A 19,411-nucleotide genomic window follows, 5' to 3' on the forward strand; every position below is an offset into this window, starting at 1 on the left:
GACTCTCAATCAGCAACAACGATGTACAGCTGTTCCTGATTGAGAGCCATACCAGGCCAACACAAAGAAATACACAACATAGATAGATCCTAGAAATACGAAATATAGAACATAACCCAACAACACCGGAATACTCTAACCAAACACCCCTCTACATAAACACATATACTGACACACCCCGAACCACATAAAACAAATACCCCCCTGCCACGTCCTGACCAAACTACAATAACAAATAACCCCTTTACTGGTCTGAACGTGACAGACCTCCATCATTTTTAAATGGAAGAAGTTTGTTACCACCAAGTCTCTTCCTAAAGCTGGCCGTCCGGCCAAACTGAGCAATCGGAGGAGAAGGGCCTTGGTCAGGGAGGTGACCAAGAACCCGATGGTCCCTCTGATAGAGCTCCAGAGTTCCTCTGTGAAGATGGGAGAACCTTCCAGAATGACAACCATCTCTACAGCACTCCACCAATCAAGCCTTTATGGTAGAGTAGCCAGACAAAAAACACTCCTCAGTAAAAGGCACATGACAGCCTGCTTGGAGTTTGCCAAAAGGCACCTAAAGGGCTCTCAGACCATGAGAAACAAGTTTCTCTGGTCTGATGGAACCAATTAATTGGCAACATTTCTTTAAATTGACAATTCTGTGAACTTTCTTGTGCAAGTTTTAGATTGACACAATACTTGTTAGCAAAGCTGTCAGCTAGAGATGATGTGCAGGAGCTTGCAGGGATTTGTAGTCTTGCATGATGCCTACTTTGACGCTGATTAGCATCAATCATGCCTTTATGGCAGAGTGGCCAGACGGAAGCCACTCCTCAGTAAAAGGCACATGACAGCCCACTTGGAGTTTGCCAAAAGGTACCTAAATGACTCTCAGACCATGAGAAACAAGATTCTCTGGTCTGAGGAAACCAAGATTGAACTCTTTGCCCTGAATGCCAAGTGTCACGTCTGTAGGAAACCTGGCACCATCCCTTCGGTAAAGCATGGTGGTGGGAGCATCATGCTGTGGGGATGTTTTTCAATGGCAGGGACTTGGAGACTAGTCAGGATTGAGAGAAAGATGAACGGAGCAAAGTGCAGAGAGATCCTTGATGAAAACCTGCTCCAGAGCGAAGGTTCACCTTCCAACAGGACAACGACCCTAAGCACAAAGCCAAGACAATGCAGGAGTGGCTTCAGGACAAGTCTTTGAATATCCTTGAGTGGCCCAGCCGGAGCCCGGACTTGAACCCGACCTGAAAATAGCTGTGCAGTGACGGTCCCCAAAATATCTGACAGATATTGAGAGGATCTGCAGAGAAGAATGGGAGAAACTCCCCAAATACAGCTATGCCAAGCTTGTTACGTCATACCCAAGAAGACTTGAGGCTGTAATCTCTGCTAAAAGTGCTTCAACAAAGTACTGAGGAAAGGGTTTGAATACAGTACTTTTGTGATATTTCAGTTTTTGTTTTGTCATTAAGGGGTATTGTGTGTAGATTGAGGGGCAAAAAAACGATTTAATTAATTTAAAAATAGGGCTGTAACGTAACAAAATGTGGAAAAAGTCAAGGGGTCTGAATATTTTCGAAATGCACTGTACATTGTTACACTTGTTGGTTAGCTAGCTAGCTAATTTTTGCCATATTATTATAGATGTAACATCAGTCAAAACACCTCAAAACAAGACATGTGTCACGTCCTGGCCAGTATAAGGATTAATTGTTATTGTAGTTTGGTCAGGACGTGGCAGAGGGTATTTGGTTTATGTGGTTCGGGGTAGTGTTTTTTCTAAAAGGGCATTTGATTTATGTATTCCGGGGTTTTTGGGCACTGTTCCTTGTTTATGTAATTCTATGTTTAGTCTAGGTAATCTGTTTCTATGTTGAGTTAATTGGGGTGGACTTCCAATTGAAGGCAGCTGTGTGGTGTTGCCTTTGATTGGAAGTCCTATATTAGTTGGGTATGTTTGTCTGTGTATTTGTGGGAGATTGTTTCTTGTTTTGCCGAGTGAGCCTTTCAAGACTGTTTCGATGTACGTAAGTTCGTTTCGTTTTGTTGTTTTTGGTGTTCACTTAGTTTATAAATAAATACACAAGATGAGCATCAATATTCCTGCTGCGTTTTGGTCCTCCTTAACCGATGACGACCGTGACAACATGGTATCAAGCACAAGATAAAACTACCTGAAACGAGCCACATGGCAGCTTCTTGTCATTGTTAGCTATCTGGCTATCCAGAATCACAACAACACATGGACTTCTGCCCCATTGCAGCGTGTGCATTGTTTTCATGTAGTTGTCAATTAACCCATCTATAGCGGAGCAGTAGAGAACAAAAGAAGAAAGGCCCACCCCCCACTTGTGCTATGTCATGACTTACCTGGACCACCTACTGAGATGTGTTAAATGAGTGGAAAAGGAGACTGAAGTGCAACTTTGAAGGGGCAATCAGCACTTGCTTCATCTATTTTTGGACTTCTGAATTAATTAAATGAACCCACTGATTCTTGACGAATTGTCACGTCCTGACCAGCAGAGGGCGGAATTGTGTTGGTCAGGATGTGTTTGTTAAATGTTTGTGTTGTTGATTGGGACTTCCAATTGAAGGCAGGTGTGTTGAGTTGCCTTTGATTGGGAGTCCTATATAGGTGTGTGTGTTTTTCTTTGGGGTTGTGGGTGGTTGTTTTGCACTGCGTTTTTTAGCCTGCAAACTGTTGCTGCTGTCGTGTTTATTGTTTCCTGTGGATGCTTTAGTCCTTTTGTTGGGTAATTAAAGATGAGTATTCACATACCTGCTGCGCCTTGGTTCATTTCTGAAGACAGCCGTTACAGAACCACCCACCAAAGGACCAAGCAGCAGAAGAGGAGGAAGCCACAGGAGAAGAAAATGGAGGAATGGACCTGGCAGGACGAAAGACAATTCTGGGAGGACAAGTTAAGGGAGCTAAGGAAACCCGAGAGGCACCCCCAATAATTTTTTTGGGGGGGGCACACGGGTAGCTTGGCCAGGCCAGGGAAGAGCCGTAAGCCAGCTACCCGTGACTACAGGGAGGTACGTATGAGGTGGAGGGCGCCATGTTACGCTGAGGTACGCACCATCTCGCCTATACGGACGCACAGCCCAGTTCGCCCAGTACCAGCGCCCCGCAGGTGCTAGGGCAAGGTGACCATCGAGCCGGAAGGGGTGATGCCAACCCTGCAATCAAGACCGGCACCCTTTCGGTCCTCCTGTCCTCCGGCCCAGCCCGAGTGGCCCTCCTGCCCTCCGGCCCAGCCCGAGTGGCCCTCCTGCCCTCCGGCCCAGCCCGAGTGGCCCTCCTGCCCTCCGGCCCAGCCCGAGTGGTCCTCCTGCCCTCCGGCCCAGCCCGAGTGGTCCTCCTGCCCTCCGGCCCAGCCCGAGTGGCCCGCATGCCTTCCGACCCAGCCCGAGTGGTCCGTCTGCCAGGGTCAGCCCGAGTGGCCCGTCTGCCCGGCGCAGCTATCGGCGCCGCCAAAGTGGGCGACGCCGAAGGTGGAGCGAGGTCCACGTCCTGCACCTGAGCCACCTCCAGGATAGGTGGGTTGGGGAGGGAGGGTGTAGCACAGTGCCGTCGGTGACGGCAGCCACCCTCCCTTCCCTCCCTTATTGTTTAGGGGTTATTGTTTGTTGGTTTTGTTGGGGAATTGGGGATTTTCTTGTGTTTTCTTTTTTTAGGTGCATCCCGGGGTCTGCACCTTGAGGGGGGGTACTGTCACGTCCTGACCAGCAGAGGGCGTAATTGTGTTAGTCTTGGTCAGGATGTTGCAGGTGGTTTGTGTTTGTGTTGTTGATTGGGACTTCCAATTGAAGGCAGGTGTGTTGAGTTGCCTTTGATTGGGAGTCCTATATAGGTGTGTGTTTTTCTTTGGGGTTGTGGGTGGTTGTTTTGCACTGTGTTTTTTAGCCTGCAAACTGTTGCTGCTGTCGTGTTTATTGTTTCCTGTGGATGCTTTACTCCTTTTGTTGGGTAATTAAAGATGAGTATTCACATACCTGCTGCGCCTTGGTTCATTTCTGAAGACAGCCGTTACACGAATATAACTTAGAAATGTCATGAGCTTAACTCAACTGTCATACCCCATCAGAACTCAAAATATACGCTTGTTTTGCTCCAATGTTTGCAAACAAAGTAAATGTCCACAAGCAGTATATAGCCTCAAAACATGGTTAAAACTATTATTTTGATATCACGAATGGTCCTTGCATCCATAGTTCTGTCTATGAATTTGAGAGTGGTTACATTTCTCCAGCCCCAGTAAAGTACACACACTAAAGGGTAAAAAAAACATATTTTTAGATAAAAAGTGATTTTTAGGCCAGGCTGTCCCAAACTCCCAGGACCGTGATTTCATCGGCCTCCCCCTTGCTTGAGTAACAATAGAGGAGCAATAGAGAACTTGTGCTATGTCATGACCACCTATTGAGATGTTCCTTTTGCTAAGTAAATCAAGTGTTAAATGAGGTGAAAAGGAGACTGGAGTGACACTTTAAGCTATACAACAGTTGTTGGTGTGTATGGATGCATTTCAGATACATATTTGTACATTTGAATGTTGCAGTAATAGGACCGAAGCCTACATTAGCAATAGGACATTTATTAATAAAATTAATGCTTTAGCATTTGAGCGAGCAAGAGAGGAGGATTTTGATAGCAGGCCCTGGTTCAAAATGGCCAGACTGCCCCACACGGAGAGAGAGAGAGAACTGTGGGTTTCCACTGAATCCATCTATAGTAAATCAAGACGCTAATTTGAAAGAAAAGTGTGACCAAATTAAGATCCTACAGTGTAGCCCAATCACAAAGTACAGCCTACAGTCAGGAATGCACAGCAAATAGGCTATAAAATCAGCTGATGTTGAGTTGCAGTTGTCTGAACAGCATCCAAAACAGGCCTTTTGCAATGCTTAAAATACAATCACGGGAAAAGCACAGGTTGGAAAGCAAATGGCTCTTGCTGAAAAGAGAAGACTCAATTTGAGCACTCTAGCCAATGTCTCCTCCAATGCAATGCTTTTAGATTCGTGGGAAGTAGTAAATGAGTATCTAAGGCCCAATCCCAAATCAACCTCTAGACCCTAAGCCTTGCCCTATATACACTTCTGGAGATATGAGATGATTTGATGGGTATGCGAAACATTGTGAAACTTCCACCCAGCCTATCAGACGGTAAGTTGTAAATATTACCATATTGATTGCACCTGTCAAATCTCCACAAGTGCATAGGGGTTGATTTAGGATGACTATCATGGGGAGATTTTCATTTGGAAAAAGTCAGTTTCTCTCCTTGACTCCTCTGTCCTCTCTCCTCCGTGACCCGGAAACCGATAAGTGGTTGAGGGGTTGAGGAGAGTGTCAATTCGTTAGTAGGCGAATTAAGGAGTCTGCTCCCCTCCTCAATGATTTACTTTGGCAGAGGAAGCACAAGAGTATCCTTGCGATGGTAAGAACAGAAGTGTTTTAATACCCATCACACCCCCTTTGAATCAGCTGTTGTTTTCTCGAAGGAGAAAAGCATGCAGACATTTAACCATGTGAGTCCCAACGTTGCAAAAATACATTTCCTAAATTGCACCCTGTACAGGTCCTAAACCAGGGGGTGGGAGGGTGGGGTGGGTGGGGGGTGGGGTTTGTATTATTATCATTATTTACTATTATCATTATTATTGTTTATCATAACTATCAAACTTAACAACCTAATATTTCTTAACTTACAGTACGCTCTGTACATTGCAATGGAAGCACAGTGTGATTTCACTGAGGTATGTATAAATTATAAGATTCTCATCACAAGTGGATATAAGGTTTTTTGGGATACCCATCTGATTGTGTGATTTTCTTTTTCAAAGGAAAACATGCAGCAATTTAGGCTGGTGGTGCCTAGTTCTCCTGCAGAACTTTCCCATGCCGTAAGTCTTAAACATTATAAAAACTTTTGTTTAAAGACTTAAACCCCCCACCCCCTCCAATATATTTCAGGATGATGTAGAAGACGTCCCCCCCAAGAAGTCACAGCATGTCACATCAGCATCCAGCTCTGCAGGATCAGGTACTGTACTGCTATTAGCTAAAGTAAGGTGCATTATTGTACACACATCCCTAGAGGTTCCCTTACATTACTTAATGACCACAATCTGTTTTCTTTCTAGACGATACTGAAAACAATATACACGGCAAAATGGGAGATGTGAACTGGGTATGTAGTCTTCTGTGTGTAATGCTGAAGGCTTGATGCATGGCAAGATATAATAGTTGCTATGATTTGTTGAGTAGACATCACTGAAAACCCCTTTAGTAATAGTGGCTTTTGTTTGCATGGTGGTATTGTGAAAGTGGGGTGTAAATTTGTCTTGATCACCCAATGAGGCACTATTAATATTTCTTCTTCCTTTTTCTTCAAGGAAGCAGATGTTCTCCTAAGGGACACCCTAGAGGCAGCAAGGTGGTGCGAACGCCAAACATTTAAAGGCACTGTTTCCCTCCCTAGTGTAATTGGAATGGACGGGGAAGACCGCATTACAACCCTTGAAGAACTACGGTTGTATGATGGACAGGGAAGACCGCATTACAACCCTTGAAGAACTACGGTTGTATGATGGACTGGGAAGACCGCATTACAACCCTTGAAGAACTACGGTTGTATGATGGACTGGGAAGACCGCATTACAACCCTTAAAGAACTACGGTTGTATGATGGACGGGGAAGACCACATTACAACCCTTAAAGAACTACGGTTGTATGATGGACGGGGAAGACCACATTACAACCCTTGAAGAACTACGGTTGTATGATGGAAGGGGAAGACCACATTACAACCCTTAAAGAACTACGGTTGTATGATGGACGGGGAAGACCACATTACAACCCTTAAAGAACTACGGTTGTATGATGGACGGGGAAGACCACATTACAACCCTTGAAGAACTACGGCTGTATGATGGCCTGGATGAAGAGCAAAATATTCTCCTCAAGGAACCATTCATGTTCTCGTTCCAGTTACAGAGGGATTATGAGATGTTCTATCTGGATGCAGTTGACAACAAGAAAAGTACTGTCTTTGCCTCTTTAGAGGAGCAGGAGTGAAGACATTTTTGAGGAGGGGTCAAACCTTGTTTTTGTCTGCTGTGTTAATTGTTAATTGTGTTATGTTGTTTAGTAAAGATGACGTAGAAGTCACCCGAGTCTCTGATCTCTTTACTGGAGTATGGTATAACTTAAAATTGTGTTGATAAATGTTATAACTTTGTAATTATATTATTTCATGGAGCATATATATACACAGTTACTACCTATCATGATTTATAATGCTATTTACTCTCCTCGTGAGAATGGAGACAGACTATACCATATAGACATACTGACAAGCTGAATGTGCTTTGTACATTAACTGCTTCTGTTCTAGTTTTCATGAGAAATATTACTGTGTTAAAAATGCCAGATTGTCTGCATAATCAAATAACATTCAGTTTAGACACCCATACATACCCCACAAGACATGTCACCAGGGATGTCTTCACAGTCCCCAAGTCCAAAACGAATTCAAGGCAACACACAGTATCATACAGAGCCATGATCGCATGGAACTCCCTTCCATTTCCAATTTTGTATTTGTATTTATTATGGATCCTCACTTCCTTGGGCCCAGCAAAATTAAGGCAGTTTTATACAATTAAAAAAAAACATTAAATTACATTTCACAACAGATTTAAAAACACATTAGGTGTGTGCCATCTTGCAACTACTCTACTATCACATATCTACAACACAAATTCCATGTGTACGTGTGTGTATAGTGCGTATGTTATCATGTGTGTGCGTATGTGCGTCTGTGCCTGTGTGTGTGTCTCTTCACAGTCCCTGCTGTTCCATAAGGTGCATTTTTATATCAGATTTTACTGCTTGCATGAGTTACTTGATGTGGAATAGAGTTCCATGTAGTCATGGCTCTATGTAGTACAGTGCGCCTCTCATAATCTGTTCTGGACTTAGGGAATGTGAAGAGACCTTTGGTGGCATGTCAAGGGGTGTATGCATGGGTATCTGAGCTGTTAGTAGTTTATTGGCATTCAACATGACAATACTTCTCACAACTACAAGTAGTGATGAAGTCAATCTGTCCTCTACTTTGGGCCAGGAGAGATTGACATGCATATTATTCATGTTAGCTCTCCTTGTGCATTTACAACTTCTTCAGGATCGGTGTCCCTTCCACAGGATGGTTGAGCTATGTAGGCTAATGCGATTAGCATGAGGTTGTAAGTAACAAGAACATTTCACAGGACATATCTGATATTGGCAGAAAGCTGAAATTATTGTTACTCTAACAGCACTTTCCAATTTACAGTAGCTATTACAGTGAAGGAATACCATGCTATTGTTTGATGAAAGTGCAAAATGTTGTACATGAAAAGTTATTAATAAACAAATTAGGCACATTTGGGCAGTCTTGATACAACATTTTGAACAGAAATGCAATGGTTCATTGGATCAGTCTAAAACTTTGCACATACACTGCTGCCATCTAGTGGCCAAAATCTAAATTGCACCTGGGCTGGAATAATACATTATGCCCTTTCTCTTGCATTAGTACAAAAAAATTCCAAAAGAACGGTTGTTTTTTTCTTTGTATTATCTTTTACCAGATCTATTGTGTTATATTCTCCTACATTCCTTTCACATTTCCATAAACTTCAAAGTGTTGCCTTTCAAATGGTAGCAAGAATATGCATATCCTTGCTTCAGGGCCTGAGGGAAAATGCGAAAAAAAAAAAGGGGTGGATCTTTAAGAGGTTAACAGTACATGACATACATAACAAGTCTGTTGTTCACTGCAACAATATCAGTAGCTTGTCTCAAATATAGCATAAAGCAAAAAGTGTGCTGGTACCACTTAGTATAATATTTGTTACGATCTTCAAAAATGAAATGCGTTTGTATTCAGCGTGTGTCTTGCACAAACGTATGTGTTTGTATTCAGTGTGTGACTGTCAAACCTCAGATGGACAAATAAAACACTGGTGACTCCGCCCACATTGAGCCCCGCCCCGAACTGCCCACTGCAGTCAGGGGTACTTCAAACACACAGGGTTGGCTTAGATTGTTGACAACATGTAAACTATATTTTGCTTCCAAATGTTTATTGAAAACATAAATACATTTGTACAATGAGCACTTGCTGTCGCTCAAATACATCGTTACCGTTGTTGGTTAGCTAGCTAGGGAATGTTTTGCCATATTAGCATAGACATGACATGAGTCAAAACACATGGAATCCTATAATCTGTCTATATGAACCAGAAAAAAGGAGCCAGTGAAATGTCTCGCTTTTTATTCTATCTCTGGTTCAGTTGCATAGAAATAGATAGAGGACGTATCTTTGTATCTGTGGCATTATAGCGTCTCTGACAGCATGGGCAGTGCCATTGAGACTATCTCTGCTCCCAACTCGTAGGAATCCCCACCCAGTTGACTACTTTAAAATGGTTGAAGCCCGCCATGGCAATTTTCATGCTAAAATGGGTATTATCCATGATGATTACTCTATCTATCTATCTCTATGTTCAGTTGCCAGTAGCTACTGAGGCTAGCCGTCAACCGGATGACGATTCGACGATTGACGTCGAATGTATGCTTGTCATTGGATGTGAATTTGCTTCAAAGATGGTTCTGTAATATCCTCGATAGTGTACAGTTTTCTGAAAACGGACGGTTGATATGACAGTATTTCCTTCCGACACAGGTAAATAGCAACACACAGCCAGCTGCGGTTGATCTGTTGTGTTATTGTTTTCATTAGCTTAGCCAACTAGCTACCGTTAGCTCCAGCTAGCCCGTGCGGCCTTCAATAACAGTGAGACACTGCTTCTCACAACGCTGGCTGAAACTTGCTTGCTAGCCCGCTTTGCTGGTTGTACAGGTTGTGACAGCGTAAGTTGCCTATAGCTAGCCATGCATTATGTTCATTTTCGACTGTGTTAGCTATATGCCATAACGCAAATTTTGCTACTTAGCTAAATGTCCCAATGCATTGGTACCATTGAAGACATAGCTAGCTCGCGTCTGTTGAAGATATCATCAGCTAGCTAACTTGGGTGTAACTAACGTTAATCATTAGTCCAAACATGTGGGTTTTGCAGAGAGAACGAGTTTCCATTAGACAAATTCATGTAGGTCCCTCCCCTTAGTTCGGGTTAAGGGTGTTTTCACATTTGATTCCTTTCAAATTTTGTGAACTCAGTGCGGTTCTCTTAATGTTTTGTTCAGTGTGAACACTGCAACGGAACTCAGACCCATTAAGAGCCCCCGAAGCGAATCGAACTGAGACCATTCCGAAAGTTGGTCTGAGTTCGGTTCGCTTGAGTTCCGCGATCCGGTTCCCTTTTTGGGGCATTGTGAAACACAAAGTCCCCCAGGTTCGCTTGTCATCAATCCCGCACCACACACCAGACCAGGGTTTTCCCAAACTCGGTCCTAGGCCCCCCCCCTGGGTACACGTTTTAGTTTTTGCTCTAGCACTACACAGCTGATTCAAAATAACCAACTCATCATCAAGCTTTGATTATTTGAAATCAACTGTGTAGTGCTAGGGCAACAATCAACTTGTATTGAGAAACCCTGCACTAGATGGTGCCACAAGACAGAAGATGATGTGCAGGTTCGGAGAAAAAAATGTCTGCTGTTTTTGGATATTGATTAGCGATTGTCAACGTGTGGAGTTTTTAGTTCTGATTATTTGTTTGCAATATGTAATCTATACGTTTTAAAAAAAAACAACATTTTAGTAATTTAGCAGACTAATCCAGAGCGATTTACAGTAGTGAGTGTTACAGTTTCGAACTGATCCCCCGTGGGAAATTAACCCATAACCCTGGCGTCACAAGCTCCTTGGTCTACCAACGGACCACCTATAGGCTAAGAGAGCTTCCTAAACTGTTTATTAGATTGTGGAGTATGAATAGTGTGAGAAGACTACATAATTGGTGAGAATCACAACATGGGGTACAAAATTAATTCTAGCTCTTAAATGGGCAGTAGCCTACATTGGGTGTACAATTTTTCATGACAGCATTATTTAATCTGCATTTATTCTTCAAATAAAATAATTGTATTTGTCACATACACATGGTGAGCAGATCTTAATGTGAGTGTAGCGAAATGCTTGTGCTTCTAGTTCTGACCATGCAGTAATATCTAACCTAACAATTTCACAACAACTACCTTATACACACACGTGTAAAGGAATGAATAAGAATATGTACATAACAAAATATGAATGAGCGATGGCCGAACGGCATAGGCAAGATGCAGTAGATGGTATAGAGTACAGTATATAAGATGAGTAATGTAGGGTATGTAAACATTATAAAGTAGCATTGTAATAAATGTATCACTAGCCACTTTAAACATCAATTTTTTCATTATTAAAGTGGCTAGAGATGAGTCAGTATGTTGGCAGCAGCCACTCAATGTTAGTGATGGCTGTTTAACAGTCTGATGGCCTTGAGATAGAAGCTGTTTTTCAGTCTCTCGGTCCCCGCTTTGATGCACCTGTACTGACCTCGCCTTCTGGATGATAGCGGGGTGAACAGGCAGTGGCTCGGGTGGTTGGTCTCCTTGATCTTTTTGGCCTTCCTGTGACATCGGGTGGTGTAGGTGTCCTGGAGGGCAGGAAGTTTGCCCCCGGTGATGCGTTGTGCAGACCTCACTACCCTCTGGAGAGCCTTGCGGTTGTGGGCGGAGCAGTTGCGTACCAGGCTGTGAAACAGCCCGACAGGATGCTCTCGATTGTGCATGTGTAAAAGTTTGTGAGTGTTTTTGGTGACAAGCCAAATTTCTTCAGCCTCCTGAGGCAGCGCCTTCTCCACCACGCTGTCTGTGTTGGTGGACCATTTCAGTTTGTCCGTGATGTGTACGCCGAGGAACTTTCCACCTTCTCCACTGCTGTCCCGTCGATGTGGGTGGGGGGCTGCTCCCTCTGCGGTTTCCTGAAGTTCATCTCCTTTGTTTTGTTGACATTGAGTGTGAGGTTATTTTCCTGACACCACACTCCGAGGGCCCACACCTCCTCCCTGTAGGCCGTCTCATCGTTGTTGGTAATCAAGCCTACCACTGTAGTGTCGTCTGCAAACTTGATGATTGAGTTGGAGGCGTGCATGGCTACGCAGTCATGGGTGAACAGGGAGTACAGGAGAGGGCTGAGAACGCACCCTTGTGGGGCCCCAGTGTTGAGGATCAGCGGGGTGGAGATGTTGTTACTAGAGGTCGACCGATTATGATTTTTCAACGCCGATACCGATTATTGGAGGACCCAAAAAAAGCAGATTTTTATATTTAATTTAATTTTTATTATTTTTTATAAATGTTATTTTTTTTTATGTAAAATGTATTTCTTTTAATCTTTTTTGTTTTATTTTTTTTAAATTATTATTATTATTTTATATTTTATTGTAATAATGACAATTACAACAATACTGAATGAACACTTTATTTTAACTTAATATAATACATCAATAAAATAAATTTAGCCTCAAAGAAATAATGAAACATGTTCAATTTGGTTTAAATAATGCAAAAAAAAAAAGTGTTGGAGAAGAAAGTAAAAGTGCAATATGTGCCATGTAAGAAAGCTAACGTTTAAGTGCCTTGCTCAGAACATGTGAACATATGAAAGCTGGTGGTTCCTTTTAACATGAGTCTTCAATATTCCCAGGTAAGAAGTTTTAGGTTGTAGTTATTATAGGAATATTTCTCTCTATACGATTTGTATTTCATATACCTTTTGACTATTGGATGTTCTTATTGGCACTTTAGTATTGCCAGTGTAACAGTATAGCTTCCGTCCCTCTCCTCGCTCCTACCTGGGCTCAAACCAGGAACACATCGACAACCGCCACCCTCGAAGCAGCGTTACCCATGCAGACCAAGGGGAACAACTACTCCAAGTCTCAGAGCGAGTGACGTTTGAAACGCTATTAGCGCGCACCCGCTAACTAGCTAGCCATTTCACATCGGTTACACCAGCCTAATCTTGGGAGTTGACAGGCTTGAAGTCATAAACAGCGCAATGCATTGCGAAGAGCTGCTGGCAAAACGCACGAAAATGCTGTTTGAATGAATGCTTACGAGCCTGCTGGTGCCTACCACCGCTCAGTCAGACTGCTCTATCAAATCATAGACTTAATTATAATATAATAAACACACAGAAATACGAGCCTTAGGTCATTAATATGGGCTCAAACAAAACGTTTTTTTCTTTCAGTGAAATACGGAACCGGTCCGTATTTTATCTAACGGGTGGCATCCCTAAGTCTAAATATTCCTGTTACATTGCACAACCTTCAATGGTATGTTATAATTACGTAAAATTCTGGCAAATTAGTTCGTAACGAGCCAGACAATGAACGCAAGAGCAGTGACACAATTTCATGTTAGCAGGCAATATTAACTAAATATGCAGGTTTAAAAATATATACTTGTGTATTGATTTTAAAGAAAGGCATTGATGTTTATGGTTAGGTACATTGGTGCAACGACAGTGCTTTTTTAACAAAGACACCGCATCAATTATATGCAACGCAGGACACGTTAGATAAACTAGTAATATCATCAACCATGTGTAGTTAACTAGTGATTATGTTAAGATTGATAGTTTTTTTTATAAGATAAGTTTAATGCTAGCTAGCAACTTACCTTGGCTTCTTGCTGCCCTCGCGTAACAGGTAGTCAGCCTGCCATGCAGGCTCCTCGTGGAGTGCAATGTAAGGCAGGTGGTTAGAGCATTGTACTAGTAACCAGAAGGTTGCATAAACGAATCCCACCTGAACAAGGCAGTTAACCCCCGTTCCTAGGCCGTCATTGAAAATAAGAATGTGTTCTTAATCTAACTTGCCTAGTTAAATCTACAAAAAAAAAAAAAAAAATCTGCAAATCGGTGGCCAAAAATACCGATTACCGATTGTTATGAAAACTTGAAATTGGCCCTAATTAATCGGCCATTCTGATGAATCGGTCAACCTGTAGTTGTTACCTACACTCACCACCTGGGGGCGGCCCGTCAGGAAGTCCAGGACCCAGTTGCACAGGGCGGGGTCGAGACCCAGGGTCTTGAGCTTAATGACCAGTTTGGAGGGTACTATGGTGTTAAATGCTGAGCTGTAGTCGATGAATAGCATTCTTACATAGGTATACCTCTTGTCTCGATGGGTTAGGGCAGTGTGATTGCGATTGCATCGTCGGTGGACCTACTGGGGCGGTAAACAAATTGGAGTGGGTCTAGGGTGTCAGGTTGGGTGGAGGTGATATGGTCTTTAACTAGTCTCTCAAAGCACTTCATGATGACGGAAGTGAGTGCTACAGGGTGATAGTCATTTAGCTCAGTTACCTTCGCTTTCTTGGGAATAGGAACAATGGTGGCCCTCTTGAATCATGTGGGATCAGCAGACTGGGATAAGGATTGGTTGACTATGTCCGTAAACACACCAGCCAGCTGGTCTGCGCATGCTCTGAGGACGCGGCTGGGGATGCCGTCTGGGCTGGCAGCCTTGCGAGGGTTAACACGTTTAAATATTTTACTCACGTTGGCTGCAGTGAAGGAGAGCCCGCAGGTTTTGGTAGCGGGCCGTGTCAGTGACACTGTGTTGTCCTCAAAGCGAGCGAAGCACTTGTTTAGTTTGTCTCGGAGCAAGACATCGTAGTCCGCGACGGGGCTGGTTTTCCTTTTGTAGTCCGTGATTGACTGTAGACCCTGCCACATACCTCTCGTGTCTGCCAATATTTACGTTAATAGTATCTTCTGTTTACAATTGCTTTTAGTTAAAAGATTGTCTAATCTATTTGCTTCCAAAATGTAAGTAGGTATATCTACAAGACCATGGTGATTGCCTACGGAGCTGTGAAGGGAACGGCACCTCCATACCTTCAGGCTCTGATCAGGCCCTACACCCAAACAAGGGCACTGCGTTCATCCACCACTGGCCTGCTGGCCCCCCTACCTCTGAGGAAGCACAGTTCCCGCTCAGCCCAGTCAAAACTGTTCGCTGCTCTGGCACCCCAATGGTGGAACAAGCTCCCTCACGACGCCAGGACAGCGGAGTCAATCACCACCTTCCGGAGACACCTGAAACCCCACCTCTTTAAGGAATACCTAGGATAGGATAAAGTAATCCTTCTAACCCCCCCCCCCCTTAAAAGATTTAGATGCACTATTGTAAAGTGGTTGTTCCACTGGATATCATAAGGTGAATGCACCATTTTGTAAGTCGCTCTGGATAAGAGCGTCTGCTAAATGACTTAAATGTAAATGTAAATATCTAGCTGCATGTTCTTTTTTATGTTTCCAAATTATTTCCAAAAAATGAACTGAAATATTACATTTACATACGTTTTCAGCCCTTTTACTCTCAGTACTATGTTGAATCACCTTTGGCAGTGATTACAGCCTCAAGTCTTCTTGGGTATGATGCTACAAGCTTTGCACAACTGTAATTGGGGAGTTTGTCCCATTCTTCTCTGCAGATCCTCTCAAGCTCTCAGGTTGGATGGGGAGCAGCGTCACTGCACAGCTATTTTCAGGTCTCTCCAGAGATGTTAGATTGGGTTCAAGTCCGGGCTCTGGCTGGGCCATTCAGAGACTTGTCCCGAAGCCACTCCAGTGCTGTCTTGGCTGTCTACTTCGGGTCGTTGTCCTGTTGGAAGGTGAACCTTCGCCCCAGTCTGAGGTAGTGAGTGCTCTGGAGCAGGCTTTTATCAAGGATTTCTGTACTTTGCTCTGTTCATCCTTCCCTCGATCCTGACTAGTCTCACAGTCCCTGCCACTGAAAAACATCCCCACAGCATGATGCTGTCACCACCATGCTTCACCGTAGGGATGGTGCCAGGTTTCCTCTAGATGTGATGCTTGGCATTCATGCCAAAGAGTTCAATCTTGGTTTCATCAGACCAGAGAATCTTGTTTCTCATGGTCTGAGTCTTTACGTGCCTTTTGGCAAACTCCAAGCGGGCTGTCATGTGTATTTTTTTCTTCCATTTGTCCACTCTACCATAAAGCCCTGATTGGTGGAGTGCTGTAGAGATGGTTGTCCTTCTGGAAGGTTCTCCCATCTCCGCAGGGGAACTCTGGATCTCTGTCAGTTCTTGGTCACCTCCTTTCTCCCCTGATTGCTCAGTTTGGCTGGGTGGCCAACTCTAGGAAGAGTCTTGGTGGTTACAAACTACTTCCATTTAAGAATGATGGAGGCCGCTATGTTCTTGGACCTTCAATGCTGCAGAATTCTTTTGGTACCCTTCCCCAGATCTGTGCCTCAACACAATCCTGTCTCGGAGCTCTATGAACAATTCCTTCAACGTCTTGGCTTTATTTTTGCTCTTATATGCTCTATGGGACCTTATATAGATAGGTGTGTGCCTTTTTCAAATCAAGTCCAGTCAATTGAATTGTCCACAGGTGGACTGGAATCCAGTTGTAGAAACATCTCAAGGATGATCAATGGAAACAGGATGCACCTGTGCTCAATTTCAAGTCTCATAGCAAAGGGTCTGAATACTTATGTAAATAAGTTATTTCTCTTTTAAACAGTTTTATAAGTGTGCAACGTTTTCTTAAACCTGTTTTCACTTTGTCATTATGGGGTATTGTGTGAAGATTGAGGGGGATTTTTTTTTTAATCCGTTTTAGAATAATGCTGTAACGTAACAAAATGTGGAATAAGTCAAGGGGTCTGAATAATTTCACTATGCACAAAGTTGTTTACATCCCTGTTAGTGAGCATTTCTCCTTTGCCAAGATATGCCACACCTCTCAGGTGGAAGGTCTATCAATAAACTGATTTAAACAGCACGATCATTACACAGATGTACCTTGTGCTGGCAACATTAAAAGGTCACACAACACAATGCCACAGATGTCTCTAATTTTGAGGTAGTGCGCAATTGGCATGCTGAATTGCAGGAATATCCAACAGAGCTGTTGCCAGAGAATTGAATGTTAATTTCTCTACCATAAGCCAATGTTGTTTTAGGGAATTTGTCAGTATGTCCAACCGGCCTCACATCCGCCCTGGGGGGCTGGCTCCCTGCCCAGTCATGTGAAATCATAGATTAGAGCCTAATGAATTTATTTAAATTGACTGATTTCCTTCTATGAACTGTGCAACTCAGTAAAATCTTAGAAATTGTTGCATTTGTATTTCTGTTTAGTGTTGCCTAACCTTGAGTCAAAACATCTTTAGGCAACTTGGCTGGCTAGCTAATATGTTACTTCTATTTTGTTTTTAGGCTCAGCTAGCTAGCTAACTTATCTCTAGAAAGAACTGTGCACTAAATTATTGCACTAAGTTATTGCTGTGCACGTCTTCTATGCTTTTCAAGATGACCTTTTACTGTTGTGCACCTGAACAGTATCTGTGTCCAGTCCACTATTTGGCACTTGCAAAGTGCATTTGGCACTCTCAGTGTAGCCCTTTTTGTTAATATTAGCATTCCTTTTAGATAATTCTGGCGATAACACGTCAAGCCTCTCTCTGTTCAATGTCGTATTCACAGCGTGGGTCTACTTCAAATGTGCCTTTTCACACAGTTTGCCTTTGACATATTTGTACTTTTGAAGCTACATGAAAAGGTCAAACTGAATATGAACTTATGGGAATATCAAACATCAGGGTTCACCTTATATGTAATGGGCATTTGTTGTTGCTTGAATAAGTCTACTTCAGGCTAGCTCTGAGGCCACTTTGTTTACGCATATGCTGACTCCACTCCTCTGTACACACAGGTAACAATTGGACCCAGTAGAAGCAAAAGCCACCACCATGTATTCGGAATGGAGGTCTCTGCACCTGGTGGTGCAGAGCGACCTAGGCCACCTGAGTGTCCTTCACTCGTACCCTCCGCTGGTGGGACGCGACGTGGCCAATGCAGTGGTTAGACCTCTGGGGGTGACCCTGGGCACCCCGTCCACCGATAGCCTGCTCAAGACCGACAAAGAGGTAGGCAGACTGTGTGCTGAAAACAACCCAGATTATTTTGCATGGCTGAATCAGATGTGTATGTAGATGCATGTGTATGCCATACGGGTGAAGACTTTTTTTTTTTTTGACTTGGGCCATCTAGGGGAACTACCCTAGAACCCCAACATTCGAACTTGCATTTTACGCTCAAGGGGAATAAGCTAGCTACAGCTGTCAGTTGAAAGTGAAGTTGGAATGTTGGATTTCTAGGGTAGTTACCCAACTAGGCCTACTTGATTCTTTGCTGTAGGTATGGGGAGGGTATACTAATGTCAAGCTCCACTTCATTGCCACTCATTAGAATTGAAAAGTATAATTGAAAGGTTTCTTCCCTCTTTAGCTCCAAGTTCTTCTGACATTGTTCTGCCTATTTCCTCAAAAACATAGGCTACATGATACATCCAACACACCTTTCATAGGCTAGGCTTTGTCAGTCCCTTATTTTTAGAAAACCAAAGAGGCTGAATGGTCACCTGCACATTTGGACTAAGGCTACATCCTGGAAATTGAAATATTATATATTTTTTCTACTGTGCTTGATTGAAAAACACACCACCACCTCCCTCTCTAAATTTTGTTGTGTTTTCAAATCTCTTCTCTCTGATTGCTGCTGGGTGAAAAATAGCATTTTTGTCTGTGGAAAATGTGCTGCTCACTTCCCCATCATGTTTGCCTTGTAGCTCAGATAACCCCAGGCCTCTGGGCTTGCTTGATAACATAACAGGATTTCCTGAGTATACCCCCGGGGCATTCGACCCCTGCGGCTTTATAGTGAGTGTTTCTCAACCCCAGTGGAAAACGTCTCTTTGAGCCCAGTCCAATCTCAGTAGCCAGATCAGGCTTGTTTGTAATAGACGAAGGAAAATGTAAGCCATCTGCCAAAGAAGGTACGCATGGCCTTAAGCCCCTTCTCTTTCCTGCTAATTTTAGTTTGCCAGATAAGTCTCTTGTCATGCACTTATTTATATAGTACCAGTCAAAAGTTGACACATACTCATTCAAGGGTTTTTATTTTGACTATTTTCTACATTGTACAATAATAGTGAAGGCATAAACTATGAAATAACACATGGAATGTAGATACCAAAAAAGTGTTAAACAAATAAAAAATATATAGCCACCCTTTGCCTTGATGACAGCTTTGCACATTCTTTGCATTCTCTCAATCAGCTTTACCTGGAATGCTTTTCCAACAGTCTTGAAAGAGTTCCCACATGCTGAGCACTTGTTTGCTGCTTTTCCTCACTCTGCACTCCAACTCATCCCAAACCATCTTAATTGGGTTGAGGTCTGGTGATTGTGGAGTCCAGGTCATCTGATGCAGCACTCCATCTCTCCCCTTGATCAAATATCCTTCATACAGCCTGGAGGTGTGTTTTGGATCATTGTCCTGGTGAAAAA

General features: G+C 43.1%; 1 protein-coding gene across 7 annotated transcripts in view; it reads left to right on the forward strand.

Annotated features, from left to right (window-relative positions):
* The first annotated feature begins 9,583 nt into the window (after positions 1-9,583).
* The window catches only part of LOC106565273 (ral GTPase-activating protein subunit beta), a 95,161-nt gene continuing 85,333 nt past the window's right edge, over positions 9,584-19,411 (forward strand). For 6 of the 7 annotated variants that reach the window (XR_001319639.2, XM_014132192.2, XM_014132194.2 and 3 more), the window contains exons 1-2: positions 9,584-9,747; positions 17,776-17,989. Coding sequence is in view for 6 of the 7 variants with exons in the window: in XM_014132192.2 (XP_013987667.2) it covers positions 17,813-17,989 (177 nt within the window). In the remaining variant the exon portion in view is untranslated. Of the gene's footprint in view, positions 9,936-17,775; positions 17,990-19,411 lie in introns of all 7 variants that reach the window. The other variant, XM_014132193.2, reaches the window with a different exon arrangement.

Source organism: Salmo salar, chromosome ssa12 (assembly GCF_905237065.1).
Source record: "Salmo salar chromosome ssa12, Ssal_v3.1, whole genome shotgun sequence".
NCBI lineage: Eukaryota > Metazoa > Chordata > Actinopteri > Salmoniformes > Salmonidae > Salmo > Salmo salar.